General features: G+C 43.3%; 1 protein-coding gene across 1 annotated transcript; it reads left to right on the top strand.

Moving 5' to 3' along the window:
* Positions 1 to 1,365: 1,365 nt before the first annotated feature.
* Positions 1,366 to 17,798, top strand: RBX1 (ring-box 1). Its single transcript, XM_003419818.3, has 5 exons — positions 1,366 to 1,493; positions 3,416 to 3,494; positions 10,648 to 10,718; positions 13,815 to 13,900; positions 17,606 to 17,798. Exons 1-5 carry the CDS (start codon positions 1,416 to 1,418, stop codon positions 17,616 to 17,618), a joined length of 327 nt encoding a protein of 108 aa, XP_003419866.2. The 5' UTR covers positions 1,366 to 1,415; the 3' UTR covers positions 17,619 to 17,798.
* The last annotated feature ends 1,033 nt before the right edge of the window (positions 17,799 to 18,831 follow it).

Genomic DNA, 18,831 nt, shown 5'->3' with positions numbered 1-18,831 from the left:
TTTTAACACTTTAAAGAGTTCTTTTGCAGCAGATTTGCCCAACGCAATGCCTCTTTTGATTTCTTGACTGCTGCTTCCATGGGTATAGGAGTCCATAGACACACAATAAATTAGAGGGCATAAATTTTAACATGGAATCATTAACAAAACAGGCTATGAAAAATTTTGTCGAGTTCCTATAATGCCTTAAGGTCTCCCACACTTTTTCTCTTTCCACATCTGGTCAAAACTGTGGTAGCATTTTCACGGATTTGTTGTTCTTGTTTATGACTAAGACAAGGAAACAAATCGCAGCAATGGAGTATAACAGACTCCACTGCTCTCCAATTTTCTTCTAAGAGAAAATACGAGATTTCAAATAAACCAAGATTTAAGAGTGATTTAGCTGAATCATAGGTCTGCGAAGTTAGAGCTGTAAAAGGGGCGGGGGGGCTCGTCTAGAAATGGGGGAAGACATATGTGTGCTTTGGCTGGGAGAGAATGACCAGGAGACAAATGGCAGTACCCACAAAAAATTAAGAATTACAGTGACTGCAGATGGGTCAGTATGACGATAGCCCAAGGAGCGAAAAGAGGACAGATATGAGGGAGAAAGGACCTGACTAATGGAGGAGTGGAGAATGGGTCCTCAAGCCTGTGAAGCTGAAGGCGTGTACCTAAAGCAAAGGCTACTCTAGGACTGACGGGTACTACAGGTGAGCTGGAGAGGACATCGCCCGGCTCCTAAGCCTCCTCCATTTCTGGTGGGCAGGGGACGGCAGGGCTGGAGGTTGCCTGATCAGTGATTTGGCCCTGGGAAGGAGGCTCGGGGATCTTCTCTCCCCCCTTCGAACCCCTGAGCGTTTCCCGGATGGAAGTCAGGAAACCAAAAGGCCTCGGGCCTCCGAGGGAGGCTGCACCCCGAGCCTGGCTGGGATGCTGGTCAGGACCTAAGAAAGGCCAGCGTGGGGTCTCGGCAGCAGGCGGCCGCCCGACACTCGCCCCTTCCCTGGCCTAACGCGGCGGGGACCCGGGGCCTCGAGGCCGGCCAGGCGGGGCCGGGCCGCGGCCGCAGGTCGGGCCAGAGGAGGAGGAAGCAGCCGCCGCCCCAAGCAAGGGAGTGGGGCCGGGGGCTTCCTGGGGGAGGGCGAGACAGCGAGGCTTTCGACCGTTTCCCCCGGCTTGCTCACGTCGGCCTGGCCCCGCCCGGCCCCGCCCCAGACCCCGGGCCACCACCTCTTCCTTCGCGGCCGCCAGGCGGGGGGGAAACCGCAGCAGCGCCTTTAAGAGGCGTGGCCATGTGCTCCGCCCCTACTGCCCCGTGCGCGCCAGTGTGGGGTGGGGCGCGGGAGGAGGGGCTCGGGGGTGGGGGGGACAGTGAGGCGTGCACTCCTGCGCTTGCGCAGTGGCCAGACGCCAGACAGTGTGTTTCCAAAATGGCGGCAGCGATGGATGTGGATACCCCGAGCGGCACCAACAGCGGCGCGGGCAAGAAGCGCTTTGAAGTGAAAAAGGTTGGGTCTCGCCAGCGCCTTCCTCAAAGAAGCTAGAGAGGCGCGGATCTGGCTGGCAGGCCCGAGGGTGACCGAGGCGCGAAGGAAAGGGCTTCATTTCAGGGCGTTCCTGGGACCGGGTACACGAAAGGAAGCTGGGGGGCGGGCCTTAGCGTTGATTAGCGTGACGGCGGCCCAGTGTCGGAGGCAGTGTTGGTTTCGCCGTGAAGCAGTGGGGCCAATCACGGAGGCGCTTATTGGGATAGGCGGGGTTGTGATTTGGTTGCGGGAGCCAAGCGCCTGAGCTGTCACTGGAGTGGTTGAGGGGTGGAGGAAGGAGTGGGTGGGGTGAGGATGGGGGAGTCGGAGCGACTGCGGTGTGTGGAGGATGGGATAGTGCGGCGAAAGCCGGGAACCCGAGGTCCTACCGCAGTGGAGGCCTTTGAGCCGGGCTGGTGATCCCCTTGCCCCGCCCTTCTCTGTAGCTTGGGAGCCTCTCTGATTCTGAGGGTGCCCTACTGGTCCCCGCGCAGTCGAGGCCTCCATTAACCCTCTCTTTGGCCTTTACCCCGCTGAGTTAAAGTGTCTCAAGTGAGAAGCTTGGCTCTGCTAAGAAGTCTGTTGGTTTGTTACACAGCACTGCCAGCCCTGTGGTTCCCCGTCACGCTCAGAGTTCCTCCTTACGCTCCCCACCACAAAGAAGAAAGCATAGTGGAATTCGTTAAAATGTGAACCCAAGCCTTGTGGCATTTAGGGAGGGTTGAGTGCTAGTAAAGAATGACTTGGTAAAAGTGGGAAAACATGAATGTGTAACGTGTCTTTCTGCATGAAATGCCTTTGCCTTTTAGGCTTGCCAACAGTTTGGGAGAAATGTGTCGATTCCCACCTAAGATAAAATAAATCTGTTCAAAATGAGGATTCTGAAATAGGAAAGGTGTTATTCCTGGACGACCTGTCTGAACACGGACGACATTCCCCATCCAAAGTGCTTTTTGGCGGCTCATTGTGGGCACTGCCTGCTCAATTACAGCCCGCAGCCATGTTGAAGAATAAAAGAACTCGCTTTTTTTTCCCCCGAAGTTGGAGGTGTGGGATGAAAAGTGCTGAAGTTATGAGACACAGAGAGAATTAGGTTTGAAGGAGATGGTGTTGGGGGTGGCACCAAATTAGTGGATGAAAAGGGAGCTTCAGAGTATTTATAGCGGCAGAAGCAGGAAGGTTGAATTAAGTACCACTTTTAGATAAACTTTTGTCAGAATTCTCTTAACAAAACGTAGACGTCTAAGCATGTAAGCGTTGAGAGCATCAGTTTATTTGATGGTAGGAACTAAACAAAGTTCTAGTGGTTTCTAGAGTTGGTTATGGAGTGATTTCATAGGATTCGAGTGATGACCTTGTTATGTGTACTGACACAGTGGGTAGTTAGTTATCCAGCTTATCCCACGATCACCCATGCTGTGATCCAGTCATCATCTTAGTTCATTCTGTTCCTAGCTGTCCCCTCCCCACTCAGCCTTCCAAAGCTGCCTTGCAGCACAGGTATTTATGCAGATACTGAGTTCTTATGCAGCTGCCTGGGGAACCTGCACAGTAATGCAAGTTTGTGCTTATTAATGCCAGAACAGGCACTTAAAAATTATTCGTGATTTGCTTACATTAATATGACTGATTTAAATTATTTTAAGCTATAGGGAGAAAATCAAAGATGATACATTAAATTCTGCGTTCATACATCAGCCTTTGAGAGATTGGGAGAATATACATGAATTTTACTGTTGTCATTTGATATAATAACTAAGAGTAATATGAAAAAACTGTTTTGTTTGGTGGTCCCTGTGGCCAAAGAGATGGTAACTGCTCCTGCGGTATGCAACTTGAAGTGTGTGTGTGTGTGTATGTTATGTTACAAGGAGAGTGCATTGTTCCCCTTTTTCTCTTTGCAGTGGAATGCAGTAGCCCTCTGGGCCTGGGATATTGTGGTTGATAACTGTGCCATCTGCAGGAACCACATTATGGATCTTTGTAAGTAATTGGAGGAGGAGGGGAGGAAGTTGAGGAGGTTACAGGGATTGTGGCTATCCTGATGTGACCAGTTTTCTTGGTCACAGAGAGAGTTATAAAGCATAGTCAGAAGTGCTTGGGGTCTTTTGCATTTAGTCTTTTGGTGTGTTTAAAATAGAGTAGGTTTTTATGTTGTCCTGGAGGCATACCCAGCTCTCAAAATAGATCTACTCAATCTAAAGATGGCAAGGCCACATTTAGAATGAATTGTGGACACAGAGGCACTGTTGATGCTTTCTCTTTATGTTTCTTGTCTCCTACCCAGACTCAAAGGCAGAAATAGCGAAAGGAAGAAACTAAACTTGGAGCTAAAATATTCTATCTGAGCTAGTTTTTGCTAGGCAGCATTTATAAAGAAAAACCTAAGAAGTAAGGATTTTTGATTTTAGCCCCAAACGTTGTAAAGAGGATAGCACCACCAACTTCTAAATAGGCAATTGCACTAAAGAAATTTTATTTTAATCTCCATATATTTCATTACACATGGTGGTTAACACATACTACATCTGATTATAGCTGTTGACTGGGCAAGAAGGTTGATTACACCAAGAACCAAAAAACCAAACCAAACCCATTGCCATAGAGTCAATTCTGACTCATAGTGACCCTATAGGATAAAGTAGAACTGCCCCATAGGGTTTCCAAGGAACGTTGGGTGGATTTGAACTGCCGACCTTTTGGTTAGCAGCCGTAGCACTTAACCGCTACGCCATCAGGGTTTCTGACACTAAGAACAGTTGAAATTAACTTTTTTCATCCAGGTGTTAAAATGGTTTGTTGTTGAGATCAGACATGGGACAAAGGAACTTTAAGTTTTTAGAATTGAAATTATGGGCATTTACTTTTTAAATAACTTACCTGCCCCTCCAGCTTCTTCAACCACTTTCCCACTCACTATGGTAGTTTCTCTGTCCTCCTTTCCATTGCTGAAGTGTCCACGCCCTCTGTTAGAGCCCTTCCGTATTCTCTTCTCTGTGCCTGGAATACCTCCCTACCCTCCCCTTTGTCTAGCACAGCGTTTCGCGATATCACTGAGCCACAAGTGGGAACACATATATAATCTTAAAATTTTTCTACTGCTCATGTTAATAAAGTAAACGGTAAAATGAATTTTAATAATGTGTTTTGCTTAACCTACTAGAGCCAAACTATTTTCATTTCAACATGTAATCGGTGTAAAAAATAACAAGTTCATTTACAATCTTTTTTCCTGGTACTACGTAAAAACTCACTAACCCACTGCCATCAAGTCAGTTATGACTCAATAGTGACCCCATAGGGTTTCCAAGGCTGTAAATCTCTGTGGAAGCAGACTGCCACATCTTTCTCCCATGGAGCCCAGCAGTGGTTTTGAACCATTGACCTTTCAGATAGTAGTTGATCGCTTTAACCGTTGCATCACCAGGGCTCCTTGATACTCCGTACATCTTTGAAATTCAGTGTGTATTTCACCCTTAGAGCACATCTCAGTTCAGCCACATTTCAAGTGCTCAGTAGCCACATGGGGCTAATGGCCACTCTGTTGGACAATGCAGGAGTAACCCAGTCATCCTTTAGCTGCCACCTTGAACTTGATCAAAAATTTTTTCTCTAACCATACATACCCACAAACACAGGTTTTGACAGTTCTCCTGTTCAGTATTCCCAGGACATCTATACTTTCTTTTAGTAACTGTTATTTTAGTTGGTTTTCTATCACATCCATGTTGTTTGCTGCTATAGCCCCAGCATCTAGCATAGTGTCTAGTACACAGTAAGTTCTTGATAAATATTTGTTGAATAAATAATAATAACCCAGAATAGGGGGATAATCTGTGAGTATTTGAACTTAGAAAGCACAAATCAGTATTTTGTGTTGGAAAGCAATCTTGGCATGTGTTGGCAGTTTACTGCCCGTGGTTTCTCTGGGCTTTGACCGTGTTTACCTTTTCACACTGCAGTCGAAGCAGATCAGTGGCCACCGTGACGTTTCACGTAGATGGAAGGTGCCCATCACAGAAAAACACGTGCACAGTTACACATATGTTTGGGTGGGGTCTTTGATTACATGTTTGTCCATTTCTGTGCCTTGCATTCTCACAAGGAGTTGTGCCCAGAGAATATTTTACTTCCTTGGGGCTCCTTTCTGAAAATAGTGATTTTATGTAGCTTCAATTCTTTTTTTTTTTTTAAACCTCTGTATTTAAGTCATTGTGTGTCTCTCTGGATACCAGGGAGTGCATTTCTTGGGAGGACCACAAAAGACAAAGGCCATCCATAGTCTGTCTTCCTAGAGCAAGTTTAATGCTCGAGGCATCAGTGTCGACCTTCAATTAGGTACAAGTTTTATAACTTGGTAGGTTTTAAATGTCAGACAAAGAAGCAGAATATTGAACTCCAATGACAAAAAATTCTGGAAGTATTTTCTTTTTAAGCAACTTATTTTCGTTATTCAGTGAATATTTATATGCTGGGGATATGCACCAGGATAAAGCAGTGACTGAGATCAAGCTTTTAGCCATAAGAAGCATACCTTTTCTTTATAATAGACACTAATGAGAAGCCGTGTCATCGCTACTGGGCTTGCCTGCCTTACGGAAATAAGTGGATTATAATTTTTGTGAAGAGACCAGGGCTCCAAATAACTAGACACATAGTTTTAAATAAATAAAAGTGGCTATGGCTTTGCCCAAGGAGCCCTTGTGGCACAGTAGTTGAATACTCGGCTGCTAACTGAAAGGTCGGCGATTTGAACCCACCAGCCGCTCTGTGGGAGAAATGTGGCAGCCTGCTTCTGTGAAGATTTCAGCCTGTGAAATCCTATGGGAACAATTCTCTTCTGTTCTCTAGGGTTGCTGTGAGTCGGAACTGACTGACGGCGATGAGTTTGTTTTTTAGATGACTTTTCCCCAGTCAGACTCTTTTAAAAAGTATTCTTGGTGTGAAGACTTCTTTTGAGTCTGTATTGTTACTGTGTGCCCCACTTGAGTGTTACATTGGTTTTACATTGCCCCATTTCTTGGTGGTTTTTACTGAAATTCATAATCTGCTAGGTATTATTTTCTCCATTACCTTTGGGGATCTTACCCCAGAGTAAGAGGGCATCCAGAAGGGCTTGGACCCAGCCTTTGCCCTTAGGAAGTTAGTCTCTTTTGATGTTTTGAGTATGAAATCTGTCACCTCCCAAGTTGAAGCCACTGCTTCCTTCCCAGTCCCTTGGTGGTAATGGACTTGTATTGAAGTTTGAAAGTCCCCAGACGTTTTAAATCATGTGACATAAGCTTCCGCCTTTGCAGGGATGTGAGAGAAACCCGTTAGACACGGCTTCTGTCTGTCTGGTCCCAGTTGGCCGTGAACACTTCCTTCCCCTCTTTAAACTAACTTGACTCAACTCCTATACTCCCGTTCTACACCAGAAGCTCAGACACACTACCGTGGCAGCACATTTTACACTCGTATTTAATCATTTTTCATGTCGTATCCTTCTTATCTGGAATCCTGGATTACAATCCTATCCCTCCCATGTATTTTTGTTCCTTATTAAGAATTTTTTGGTAAGGAATAAATATGTATCTGGCCCCCATTTTCTCTACTTAGAGCCTTGGTTTCTGTTTGCCTTTTGAGAGACTACTGTGTACTTAGCATAGAAAGACAGGGTCCCTCTGCAGGAACTTCAAGGGGACAGGGCAGAGGTTAGGTACGTAAAGAGATAATGGCAATGCAATAGATAAATGCTGTAATAAATAATAAGTGTTACGAGTGCTAAAAGGAGAGTCCACTTGGGAGAGTAAGGAAGAGCTTCACCCAAGAAGTAGGAATTCAAGCTGGATCTTGAAGGGTTGGAAGGGATTTACAGTGATGGAACGGGAGGAGGGGAGTGTCCTAGGTATGGGTTAATAACAGCACGGAGGAAGGAAAGGACTCTGTCCTGAATGGGACTTGAGGGATTCTTTAGGTTAATACTGCTGTGTCCACAAGTTAGAAAGGAAGACTGAAAAAAAACCTTAAACATGATCATGGACATTGAAGCAGTTTTTTTTTTAACTTAAGGAATAATAAAAAGTATGGCTCTTTTTAGCAAATTTCATAATACAGAGCTCTCATCTAAGTTAGAGGGTCCAACCTGAAGGATTTTATTTGCTGTGCCTTTCCTTTGAATATAGTGGTGCATTCACAGCCCTGAGAAATTCTTGATGATGCTGTGTAGACCGTAGCTCCTCCATTCTTACTAGAAGGCAAAAACCCAGTTACTCTGTTTGTTCTGAGACAAAAGCAAGTTCTCTGATCTCACATCCTTTGCCTTTTCTTATTTTTGAAGGTGAAAAAAATCTTATGCCACGTCTTACCCAGGAAAACCAAATACACCCGTTAAGATCTCATTATTTTCTTACAGTTTTACTATTTCCCACCTATGGTAGTTTGAAGTGATTGTCTCTTATTAAGTAGTCTTTCCTGAAGTTTTTTATTGTTCAGAAGGGAGACTCCATTTAGTTACCACCTTCAGAGACAGCAGATTACACATTACTGATTCTTGTTCTCTGAATAGCTGTCCCCATAGAGCTTTACTCATCAGTTCTCTATCTCAGTCAGATTTTTATTCTATTCAAATTCCCCTCTCTTCTCCCTCTATGAAATGGATTATTTGGGTACATTTGCAGTAATTTGCTCTACTCATCAGACAGATCACTTCAGGACTATAAACATCACAAATTGTGGGCCCAGCTCTGACCCGTTGGCCTGGTATTTGCTTTGTTTAACACTGTTATAAAGAATTGTAATGCCCTTAGGCAGGCCGTACTGTCCAGTTTGCCACAGGTCTCTTCACTCCCTATTGTTTTGCACCTGCCCCCGTTAGGGATTGAAACTCGTTACCCAGCTAGCCCTTCACGTGGGCAAGCCTGGGTTGGTAAGGGCCCAAGAGGAAGCATTCACCAAGAACAGGGAAAAAAATCCCAGCTCTCAGAAAAGTTTAAATGAGTTATGAGGTAGCTTTCAGAGTTTACTAAAATAGGAGAAATCACTTCCATTTTAGTAAGTGAGGTTATGCTCAGAATTGAAGCGTGCCTTTTCCATGTGTTTCTGTTTTTAAACAAAGATAGGAGATTAATTGCTGCAAAGCAGACAGATTGCGTAGCTGCCTTCTCTATTCTTCACCCTTCCCACATTCATTGTTGTTGTTAGATGCCATCGAGTTGGTTCCTACTCAGAGTGACCCTTTATACAACAGAATGACACGCTGCCCAGTCCTGCGCCGTCCTCACAGTTATTACTGTGTTTAAGCCCATTATTGTAGCCTGTGTCAGTCCATCTCGTGGAGTGTTTTCCTCTTTTTTGCTGATCCTCTACATTCATTAAAAGAACCAATTATAGTAAAATGGTACAACCACCATGGAAAACAGTATGGCGCGTCCTCAAAAAGCTAGAAATAGAAATATCCTAGATCCATTAAACCTAGGTATATGTCCTAGAGATAGAAGATCAGTGACGTGGATAGAGATATGCACACCTATGTTCATTGCATTATTATTTGTAATAGCAAAAAGATGGAAACAACCTAAGTACCCACCAATGGATGAATAAATAAGCAAATTGTGGTGTTTTTTTTTTTTTTTTTTTTTTTTTTTACATACGATGGAATACTACGCAACTGTAAAGAATAATGAGGCTGCAAAACATAACTTGAATCTGGGGGACATTTTATGTTGAATGAAATAAGCTAACTACAAAAAGATAAATATTGTATGGTCCCAATATTATAAAAAGTCAAGAATAGATATACACACAGAAAGCAGAATTCTTTGATGATTACCTGGGGTGGGAGCGAGAGGGAAAGGGAACCACTTTCTATAGTAGATACTTGTTACTTCCAAATGTGTATGATGTCAGCACAACTTGACTAATGTAAATGAAGACATCAAGAAGTACATGAGAAAATGGGACCATTTCAGTCAATGTTACAACGTACAATTTTGCAACAATAATAATAACTAAAAAACTGTGTGGTTACGTAGGTAGATTTGGATACACACGTGTATAGGAGGGCATGTGTGAGTACATGCACACGCATGTATAGCTGTATCTGTAGGCACATGTACATACATGTTTGTGTATGCTGCACATATATCCACATATAACAGACCACATAGGGAGGGGCACGGTTTCGAGGCTTCCTAGACATATCCAAGCAACTCGCGGGATCGTTTACTGGGTCACAAGGCTTGGGACCATAGTCTTGTGGGACAGGTTAGTCATTTGGCATAACATAGTTCACAAAGATAATGTTCTACATCCAAGTTTGTTGAGTAGCGCCTGGAGTCGTAAAAGCTTGTGAGTGGCCATCTGAGATACAACTATTGGCTTATACTAATATGGAGCAAAAGAATAAAGGAAATCAAAGGCTCAAAGAAGAAACTAGTCCACAGGCCTGATAGCCCACGTGAACCACAACCTCTTCAAACCTGAGACCAGAAGAACTAGCTGGTGCCCAACTACCACTACCGACTGTTCTGACCAGGGACACAATAGAAGCTCCTGGATAAAATAGGAGAAGAATGTACAATGAAACTCATATTCCTAAAAAAGGCCAGACCTGCTGGACCGATAGAGACTAGGGGAACCCCCAAGACTGTCGCCGTAAGATATCCTGTGAACTTGGTATTTTCTAAGCTATTTTTGCAGGTCACCTTTCAGTCAAATAATAGATTGGCTTATAAAATAAACAATATCACCCGTGAGTAATGTGCTCTCTTAAACAATAACTAAATGAGACCAAACAGTTAATAGTTACTCAAAAGCACAGATGAGACAGCAAGGAGAGGGAGGGAAGCTGGATCCATGGAAACAACAAAAAGAATGGAAATAATGAGAATGCTGACACATTGTGAAAATTGCAACGATTGGCACAGAACAATTCGTTTAAAAATTGTTAGGAGGGAACCTAATTTGCTGTGTAAACGTTTACCTAAAACACAATAAAATGTTATTAAAAAAGAACCTATTATGACTAATTAACCCCTTGCCAGTTTTCTGAGGTCTGCTCCCTTTCCCATCATGTAATTGTTCAGTTATTGGCTCCTGTAGGTTGAAAGGTGGCGGCTCCTGAGGTCCAGTGATCTTGTTGCTCTTGTTCCCACAGGCATAGAATGTCAAGCTAATCAGGCGTCTGCTACTTCGGAAGAGTGTACCGTTGCTTGGGGAGTCTGTAACGTAAGGAAACATCTTTACCTATCAGTATGGCTTGTAAACCTATTACCACTTTTCCTGCTTTGCCTGTCTTGAAAATAACTAGGAAAAAAAATGACTAGCCAACCTTTCTCCCAAAAGGTATACAAATAGTAAAAAAAGATTATAAATCATTGTGCTATTCAGCTGTTAAGGATAAACATTATTAGTTATTGCAAGGAGCCACTGGAGTGTGTTAATTACAAAGCAGCCCTGCTTATTATCATCACTTGGGGGAAATTGCCTTCAAAGCCTGTAGTGCAGTCTGGAATATTCGCCTGTTAGGGAAAATCTTTACTTCTGAATAAAAAAAATTTTTTTCAGTCCAAACTTTTTGCAGAACTAAGTTTGGTGAATAAGTTGAGTGTTTGAGAGTGTGTGTGTGTGTCTGCGCATGTGTGCACGCACATGTGTGTTTTAAGTGTTGTAATGAGTTAGGTTTTTGGTTAGTTTTTTTTTTTTTTATTTTTAACATGGCTCATGTCGGAAATGTTTTGTACAGCATTGTTGGAATGAATGTACAGCCTTCCAGGGTATGACAGCCGTGAAGGCTAACAGACATTGAATATGTAATTTCTAGCACGTGTTAAAAACCCACCCTAATTGCTGTAGAGTCACAGTCACATAAACTAAAATTGTCCTGCTCTGGGTCTCCTGTGCCATGGGGACAGAGGACCCACAGCTTCTGGCATGGCATGGGCTGAGAGGCTCTGGAGCAAGACCACCCTGCCCTGTCTGCAACTTCTTTGCTAAGCCATTTCAGGCAGAGTGTGTGTATATATATATTTTTGTTGTTGTGGAGAATATACACAGCGTCAGGCAGAGTATTTAACCAAGTATTTAACATCTCTAAGCCTGTGTTGCCTCGTGTAAAAGAGATTACTAGTAGAGCACAGAGTTGTAATCAGGATTAAATGATTAAATGTTTAAAAACACTTAGGACAGTACCCACCACATGGTAAGCAAAAGTGTTGATTAAGTAAATATAAACGAATACAAGTTTGAGGAGGTGGTTACTCAGTAGATGGTAGCTATCAATCCTTTTCCCCGTCAGCGTAAGGCTGTCTTGTGGTACACATTCTTAATTCTCTGGCAGGCCCTTATGGGCAGTTTATTGGCCAGAGGACAGCTTTTGTCATTTATGGGGATAAAGAAATATATTGGGCTCTTTGCCCTCCCTGTCATTCAGGTACATACTCAGAAGCATGTTACTTTGTGGTGGGAGGAAAAGGGAGTGGACTCCCCCTTAAATTTGGCTAAGGAGAGACTAGCCCAGCTGCCACCGAGAGCCAACACAGTGTGACCGAGCCTTGGGACTGGCCCTAGGTACTAGTTCTGGGTCTTCTACAAGCCAGCTCCATGAATTAGGCAAGTCACTTAACTTTATCAGGGTTCGAGTTTCCTGTATGTTAAAAGAAGATAATAATATCTGCCATACTTGCCTGGCAGAGTTGCTCTGAGGCTCAGGATGAGGTAATACTTGTTAACATCTTCCCTAAACTGTGAAGCACTACTCAGTGTACTTTGAGACTGCTAAGTGTCCCTGTGACTCTAGCCTAGATTGTTCACAGGAGGAAAGTTGTGGTCAGAAAGTGTCCAGGGATTCTGTCACCTGCCCTGGAGCCTCGCTTACAGCCCCTCTTTCCCTCAGGTGTTTGCCGTCCTGGGGTATGGTGTGCAAAGGCCCTGTACTGCTGCAAAGTGCTTATGGGGAAGGTGGAAGGTGGAGAAGGGGGTGTTGAATACCCTTAGGTGACCCTGTCCCCACCACCTGGTGGCTGAGAAAATATGTCAACTTTCTGCCAATTTTTTTCTCCTTTTTGACAATGAAACTGTAGGAGAGTTAACGGGAAAGGAATCTTCCAAAAGGCTGTCATTCTGGGAGAATAGGTGTCCTGTTAAGTGTCCGTAATGTACTAGTAGTGGATTCTGCTCTTAATTACTGAACTGTATTTTTGTTTTTTGTCAAGAGACAATTCACAAGACAATAATCCATGCTACCATTCTTCTTTAAGTTCCATGCACGTTTTGGGAGACATACTGATTAGATTTCGAGGCTGTTATTAAACTAAGCCAGCAGAGCTTTGTTGTTTAGTTGGGGTGTCAGCATTTCTCCCCTGTCCCCACCTCACCTGGCCAGTCACAGATTAGATAAGGGGAAACCCTTATCTAATTTATTTTAATACTCTGCTCCTAATGAGCGAGGGGAGAAGAATCAGAGCCCATTGCAGACCGCACGTAATCAGCTCTATGTAATAATAACCCACTCCAAAAGCCGGTACACAGGTCTGCTTTCTCCCCAAGTCTGAAATCCAGCTGCAGTCACCAGTATTCTCGGTACTCTTGCCTTTTCACTTCCTGTCTAGATCATGAAATAGGCCCTTTGGTGTATTTTCAGCTGCCTGTGTGCAATTTGCCCCTCATAATACTTGCTTCCACCCCAATTTATTATCTCATTCCTTTTTCAAACAGTGCCTCGCTCTTTCAAGACTTACTGATTATTGAGCTCTTGTAATACCAGTGTGTCAGTGAGTGAAGTTCCTTTGAACAGAGCTGAGCTGTGCGGGAGGGAGGTTGGGGACTTGGTGTGTATTGGCTCTGGGTGAGCCGTAGTCACAGTACACTACCTAGGGCTGAGGAGAAGGCTCTACGCCTGGGGTGCCCATCTCCAAGGGAGTGGGCAGAGGGCAGTGACCAAGAGGGGGGAACATTTGAAACCTGCATGTAACCAGGGCCTCCTTTCCCGAAGCAAGTAGAAGCCTCCCCTTATAGGCTGACTAGGGCCAGGAGCCGCTTCCCAACTTTCTTTAAAGGGGAGAACTCACTGGTAGAGCCCCCTTCCTGAATGATTTCTACCTTTAGTAGCAATGACATTTCTAGCAGATGTTTCACTGGAAATACGCTCGTACCTAAACAAGGTGTAGTCTTCAGTGTTGAGCTGTTTGTCCCTCATTGTTTGTGTTGACCATCATTTGCTGCAGCCTGCTCTTTGTAACCCACCTCACTGCCCCGTGAGGGACATGGCAGTAGGTAGCTGAGCTGTGCCGAGTCATTTGTAATGAAATGTCTCTTTTCTTTCAGCATGCTTTCCATTTCCACTGCATCTCTCGCTGGCTCAAAACACGGCAGGTGTGCCCGTTGGACAACAGAGAGTGGGAATTCCAAAAGTAGGTGTCTCTGGCTGTTTGGACGTTTGTAAGGTTGGACTTTGCGGTCAGTGTCAGTGTCTGACTCACCTCCCACTGGAGGGCATGTCGTCTTAGAAGATCGGGACGTGGGATATGTCTTGTTTGTTTGTTTGTTTAACGCCTTGTTTTTTAAAACTAATTTTTGGTTAATTAAACAAAGACTCAGCTATGTAGACAATTCAGAAAGGATTACCCAGCATTACAACATTGCATTACAAGTCTGCAGTCTAGAGTTTCCCAACCTTCTAGGGTCTGTGAAAGTAGAGAATGTGGAAATCTGCCAGCTTTTAAATCTTGCTCAAATCACACCCGTCTCTAATTGTCAGCTTTCTTTGCTTTGGGCTAGAATTGTGGCCACCTATCATGCTCCATTGGTTTATCTCATGCCGATTAATTCTGATACTGCATTTATGGATCTCTTTTGATTAATTTTTATTATTATTGTTTAAATAAAACACAACGTGGTAAGTTTTTAAAAAATGAAATGGCGGAAAAGGGTACACCACAAAAAATGAGTCCCCCATCTCAGGCCCCCGACTTCCATCTCCAGACCGGAGGCAGCTATCAGCAGCAGCTTCTTAGGAACGTTTCTGACCATCTGTATGCATATACTTGCATATCTATGGGTATGTATGTATATATATACTTTTTTTTTTTCCCTTAGTAACATAAATGTGAGGATCCTATACACTAGTTCACTTTGCTTCTTCACTTATAGCAAATGCTGGAGATTTTCATATTCGTACGTATTGAATGACCACCACCTTTCTAGTGGTTGCGAAGTATCTCTGCAAGTGGACTGTGATTGATGGTGCTGTTGATGGACATTTGGGCTGCTGGCTTTTGGCTGTTAAAGCAGTGTAGGGGTAGACATCCTTCCCTGTGAATCTTTGTGGATGTGTGCAAGTGTATCTGTAGCAGTAATTCCCAAAAGAGGAATTTCTGGGTAAAAGAGTGTGTACATTTTTACTTTTTGATAAATATTGTCAGATTTTTTTTTTCCCTCCAACCAGTGAAACAGAATGCCCCTTTTTCCTTGTTTCGCCGATACCGTAGTATCAAACATTTCATCTCAGCTAATCTGATAGGTGGGATTTGGTGTTTCATTGTTTTAATTTCCATTTTCTGAATTTTGAATGAGTTAAGCAAATTTTCATCTGTTTTTATGTCTCCTATTTTTTCTGTGAACTGCCTGTGTGTGTGTGTGTGTGTGTGTATATATATATAGTGCTCATTTTTTTTCTGTTGAATTATTGGTTATATTCTTGATTGCATTTTTATGGGGGAAATGATCTTTATTTAAATATGAGTATTAATATTCTTAAGTTTAAAAAATGAAAAATGGAGTTATTGTGAAATATTTGGAAATCCTTTATTTGCACAAGTATTTGCTTTTAGACTTTTACTGTTTATTTTGATAAAGAATTTTGGAAGTCTTATCAAATGCTTGCTCTTTCTTTTTTTTAATTTTTATCGTTCTTTAAGTCAAAGTTTGCAAATCAAATCAGTCTCATACAAAAATTTATATACACCTTACTATATACTCCTAGTTTCTCTCCCGCTAATGAGACAGCACACTCCTCTCCACTCTGTTTTTGTGTCCATTCGGCCAGCTCCTGACCACCCCCTCTGTCCTCTCATCTCCCATCCAGACAGGAGCTGCCCCCGTAGTCCAGTCTAATCCCTGTTTGAAGAGTTGGCTTTGGGAATAGTTCCTGTCTTGGGCTAACAGGTAGTCTGGGGACCATGACCTCCAGGGTCCTTCTAGTCTCAGTCAGACCATTAAGTCTGGTCTTTTTATGAGGATTTGAGATCTGTATATCACTGCTCTCCTGCTCCCTCAGGGGTTCTGTGTTGTGTTCTCTGTCACGGCAGTCATCGGTTGTAGCCAGGCACCATCTAGTTCTTCTGGTCTCAGGCTGATGTAGTCTCTGGTTTATGTGGCCCTTTCTGTCTTCTGCGCTTATAATTACCTTGTATCTTTGGGTGTTCTTCATTCTCCTTTGCTCCAGGTGGGTCGAAACCAATTGATGCGTCTTAGATGGCTGCATGCTAGTGTTTAAGACCCCAGACACCACTCTCCAAAGTGGGATCGTGCTCATCTTTTAAGAAACCTGCCAGACACTCAGTATCTAACTCATGCTGTTGCTCTCCGTTCAGCAATGCTAAGTACTGTGCAAGATATAAAAACGTATGAGCAGTCCTTCCCTGTCCTTGGGGAAGTTACATTCTGAATGAAACCGTGATGTAGCACAAGTCAAGGCAGAAACACATTTCCAAGGTCTCAAGAGACCTTTGTAATTGGCTCTGCACTAGAGCACGCTCCAGGTTCCATTTTATACCCAAACTGTCTCCTGTTGTCCACAGCCCATGCCAAGGGCTAAACTCTAAGAACTAGGGGAGTGCGAAGAATTTCTCACGTTGGGCTTTGATGCTGCCGCTGTGTTCAGCCGTGGCTGTTTTGGCAGTGGTTGTCAGTGCACTGGGAAAACAAATTTATGGGGAACAAGTTACAGCACTCTTTAATGGGGCAGACAGCTTTTAGGACTTCTTTTTTTAAAGTAGTTTCTTATGAAAAGTCCTTAAGGGATCTAATCTATGCCACAGTCCTTCAGGATGATGAATGCAGTGGTCCAGAGCTCTAGTGCCCCAGTTTCTAGCCATAGAATAAGAGGTTCTCTAGTTTAATTAGAGGCCAATTGCCCGAAAAGAACCAGGCAGAGTATGATGAAAAATAATAATGAAGATCTTGTGTTTAAGAGGAAACCCTGGTGGCATAGTCTTTTAAGTGCTACAGCTGCTAACCAAAGGGTCGGCAGTTCGAATCCGTCAGGTGCTCCTTGGAAACTCTATGGAGCAGTTCTGTTCTGTCCTATAGGGCTGCTATGAGTCAGAATTGATGGCACTGGGTTTGGTTTGGTTTTGGTTTTGTGTTCAAGAAATATGTTTATACATGGAAGAAATTGCCTGGCCTTGCTTAGTTCTGTGATCTTGAAAGAGACCAAATTTTGGCTTCTGGGAAATGAGAAACCTCCTGAAATACATGTGTAGTTTCTCCACACTTCTCTTTTCTATAGTGCTGAATGTAATCAGAGCTTGGATTTTGAAATCGAAGCCTGTTCAGTGACTGGCTTTCAGTAATTGCCTTACATCCAAACTTACCTGAGTATTGGAGGAGAAGTGAAAATAGGCTGCCTTAGGTAGGGGAGCCCAAAGCTCATGCTGAGCAGCTGAGTGGAGCCAACAGGTGGGGTTCCCTTTCACAGCTCCCAGCTCTGACTTGCCCGCTCACCTTCCTAATACCACCTACCATCTGACTGGTGCCTAGGGGGAGAGTCTGGTAGGTAAGGTTGAGTCACAGGGAGGAACCCATTGCTAGGAAGTGGGGTTGTTGTTATTAGTTGCCGTCGAGTTGGCTCCAATTCATGGTGACCTTCCGTATAACAGAACGAAACGTTACTCGACCTGTGGTTAGTAGGTAAGAAACGGTAGGAAGGATGGGGAGATGAGAGGGGTATCACAGCAAAGGGGCAGAGACCGTGTCATAACCCAATCTTGGACCACACCTGTGGTCATGTACGTTTTTTTCCAAAGTTCAAACTAAGTTTGCTCGTGCGTTTAAGCAGATATTATAGTCTCAAACAGGAAACTTCAGTGGAATTAATAATTTACTTTGTCTTTCAGGTATGGGCACTAGAAAAAGTGAATTCTTCTATCAAGCTTAACTGTTTTGTTTTCATTTAATGACTTACCCTCATGTTACTTAATTATATATTAAATAGAACCATGTCTTTTCTGCTTTGTCTTTTCAGTTTGCTGTTCATGCAGCCATATTGTATTCTGTGTCAAATAAAGTCTGGTTGGATTCTAAAACAAATGCCGTCTCTTGTGTATGTGAAAAAAGTGAACTTATAATAAAATATATGATGTATTTTATATATAATAAAACAAAATTTTATTATATAGTATTTATATAAATAATATAATTATTATGTAACATAATTATATAGTATACATAATTATAATATTTTCTGTTTTATATATTAACATAATGAAATATACAATACAATAAAATAAAGGGTCCCCTCTTCTAGGCTGGAAAACCAGCTTTTGAAAGTGGAAGCATTTGCTCATGAGAGCCAGAGCAGAGCTGTCCTGCACGCACAGCTTTTGGTCCCCAGGAGTCCAAGCAAGGAAATAGGTAGGTCACTTGCACCTGGAAACGGCAACCAGCACTGTCTTCCTTTTGCATGACGGAAAAATATGGGTGGGGTTCAGAGTCCCAAAACCCGACTCGGAGCACTGGTTCCCCAGCCTGGGTACTGACAGCAGCCTTGTCACCTCACAGCTCTGAGCTTCCTCCTCTGTAAAATGGTCTCACAAGTATAACTTCACCTATAATGTCATCACCTCACAGCGTACATGAAGAAGCTTTGTAAAAGGAAAACCACTGTACAGATGTTAACGTTGACTGTGTATGACCTCTTGCGTTCGCTTCTTTGTTTGGAAAAATAAAACATTGAAAAGTAATATGTCATCTTGGCCAGGAAAGGAATAATTTATGAACGCAAATTGAAAAACGGTGTCACTTAAAAGAGTTAACACTTCCTTCGTCATCACCACCACCCTTTGCGATTTATTGAAAATGTCTTGGGCATGGAGAGAATTGCTCATTCTAATATGAATTTAAAGGCTAGATACTGTCTTTAATTGGGAACCAGTACAGTCTAATGCAGTGGCTCTTAAAGTGTGGTCTGAGGACCCCTGGGGGTACCTGAAGCCCATTCAAGAGCTCACAAAGTCCTTCCTTTTCCAACTCCAACAACATATCTGTGCGAGGCCAGGTTTCTATATACTTCAACCCAAATGATGTATTGCTACAGATTGAATGCAGAAGCAAGTATGAGAAC

This window comes from Loxodonta africana, chromosome 4, assembly GCF_030014295.1.
Source record: "Loxodonta africana isolate mLoxAfr1 chromosome 4, mLoxAfr1.hap2, whole genome shotgun sequence".
NCBI classification, from domain to species: domain Eukaryota; kingdom Metazoa; phylum Chordata; class Mammalia; order Proboscidea; family Elephantidae; genus Loxodonta; species Loxodonta africana.
Note: the sequence above shows the minus strand (reverse complement) of the source record. Positions and strands in the feature narration are given on the sequence as shown.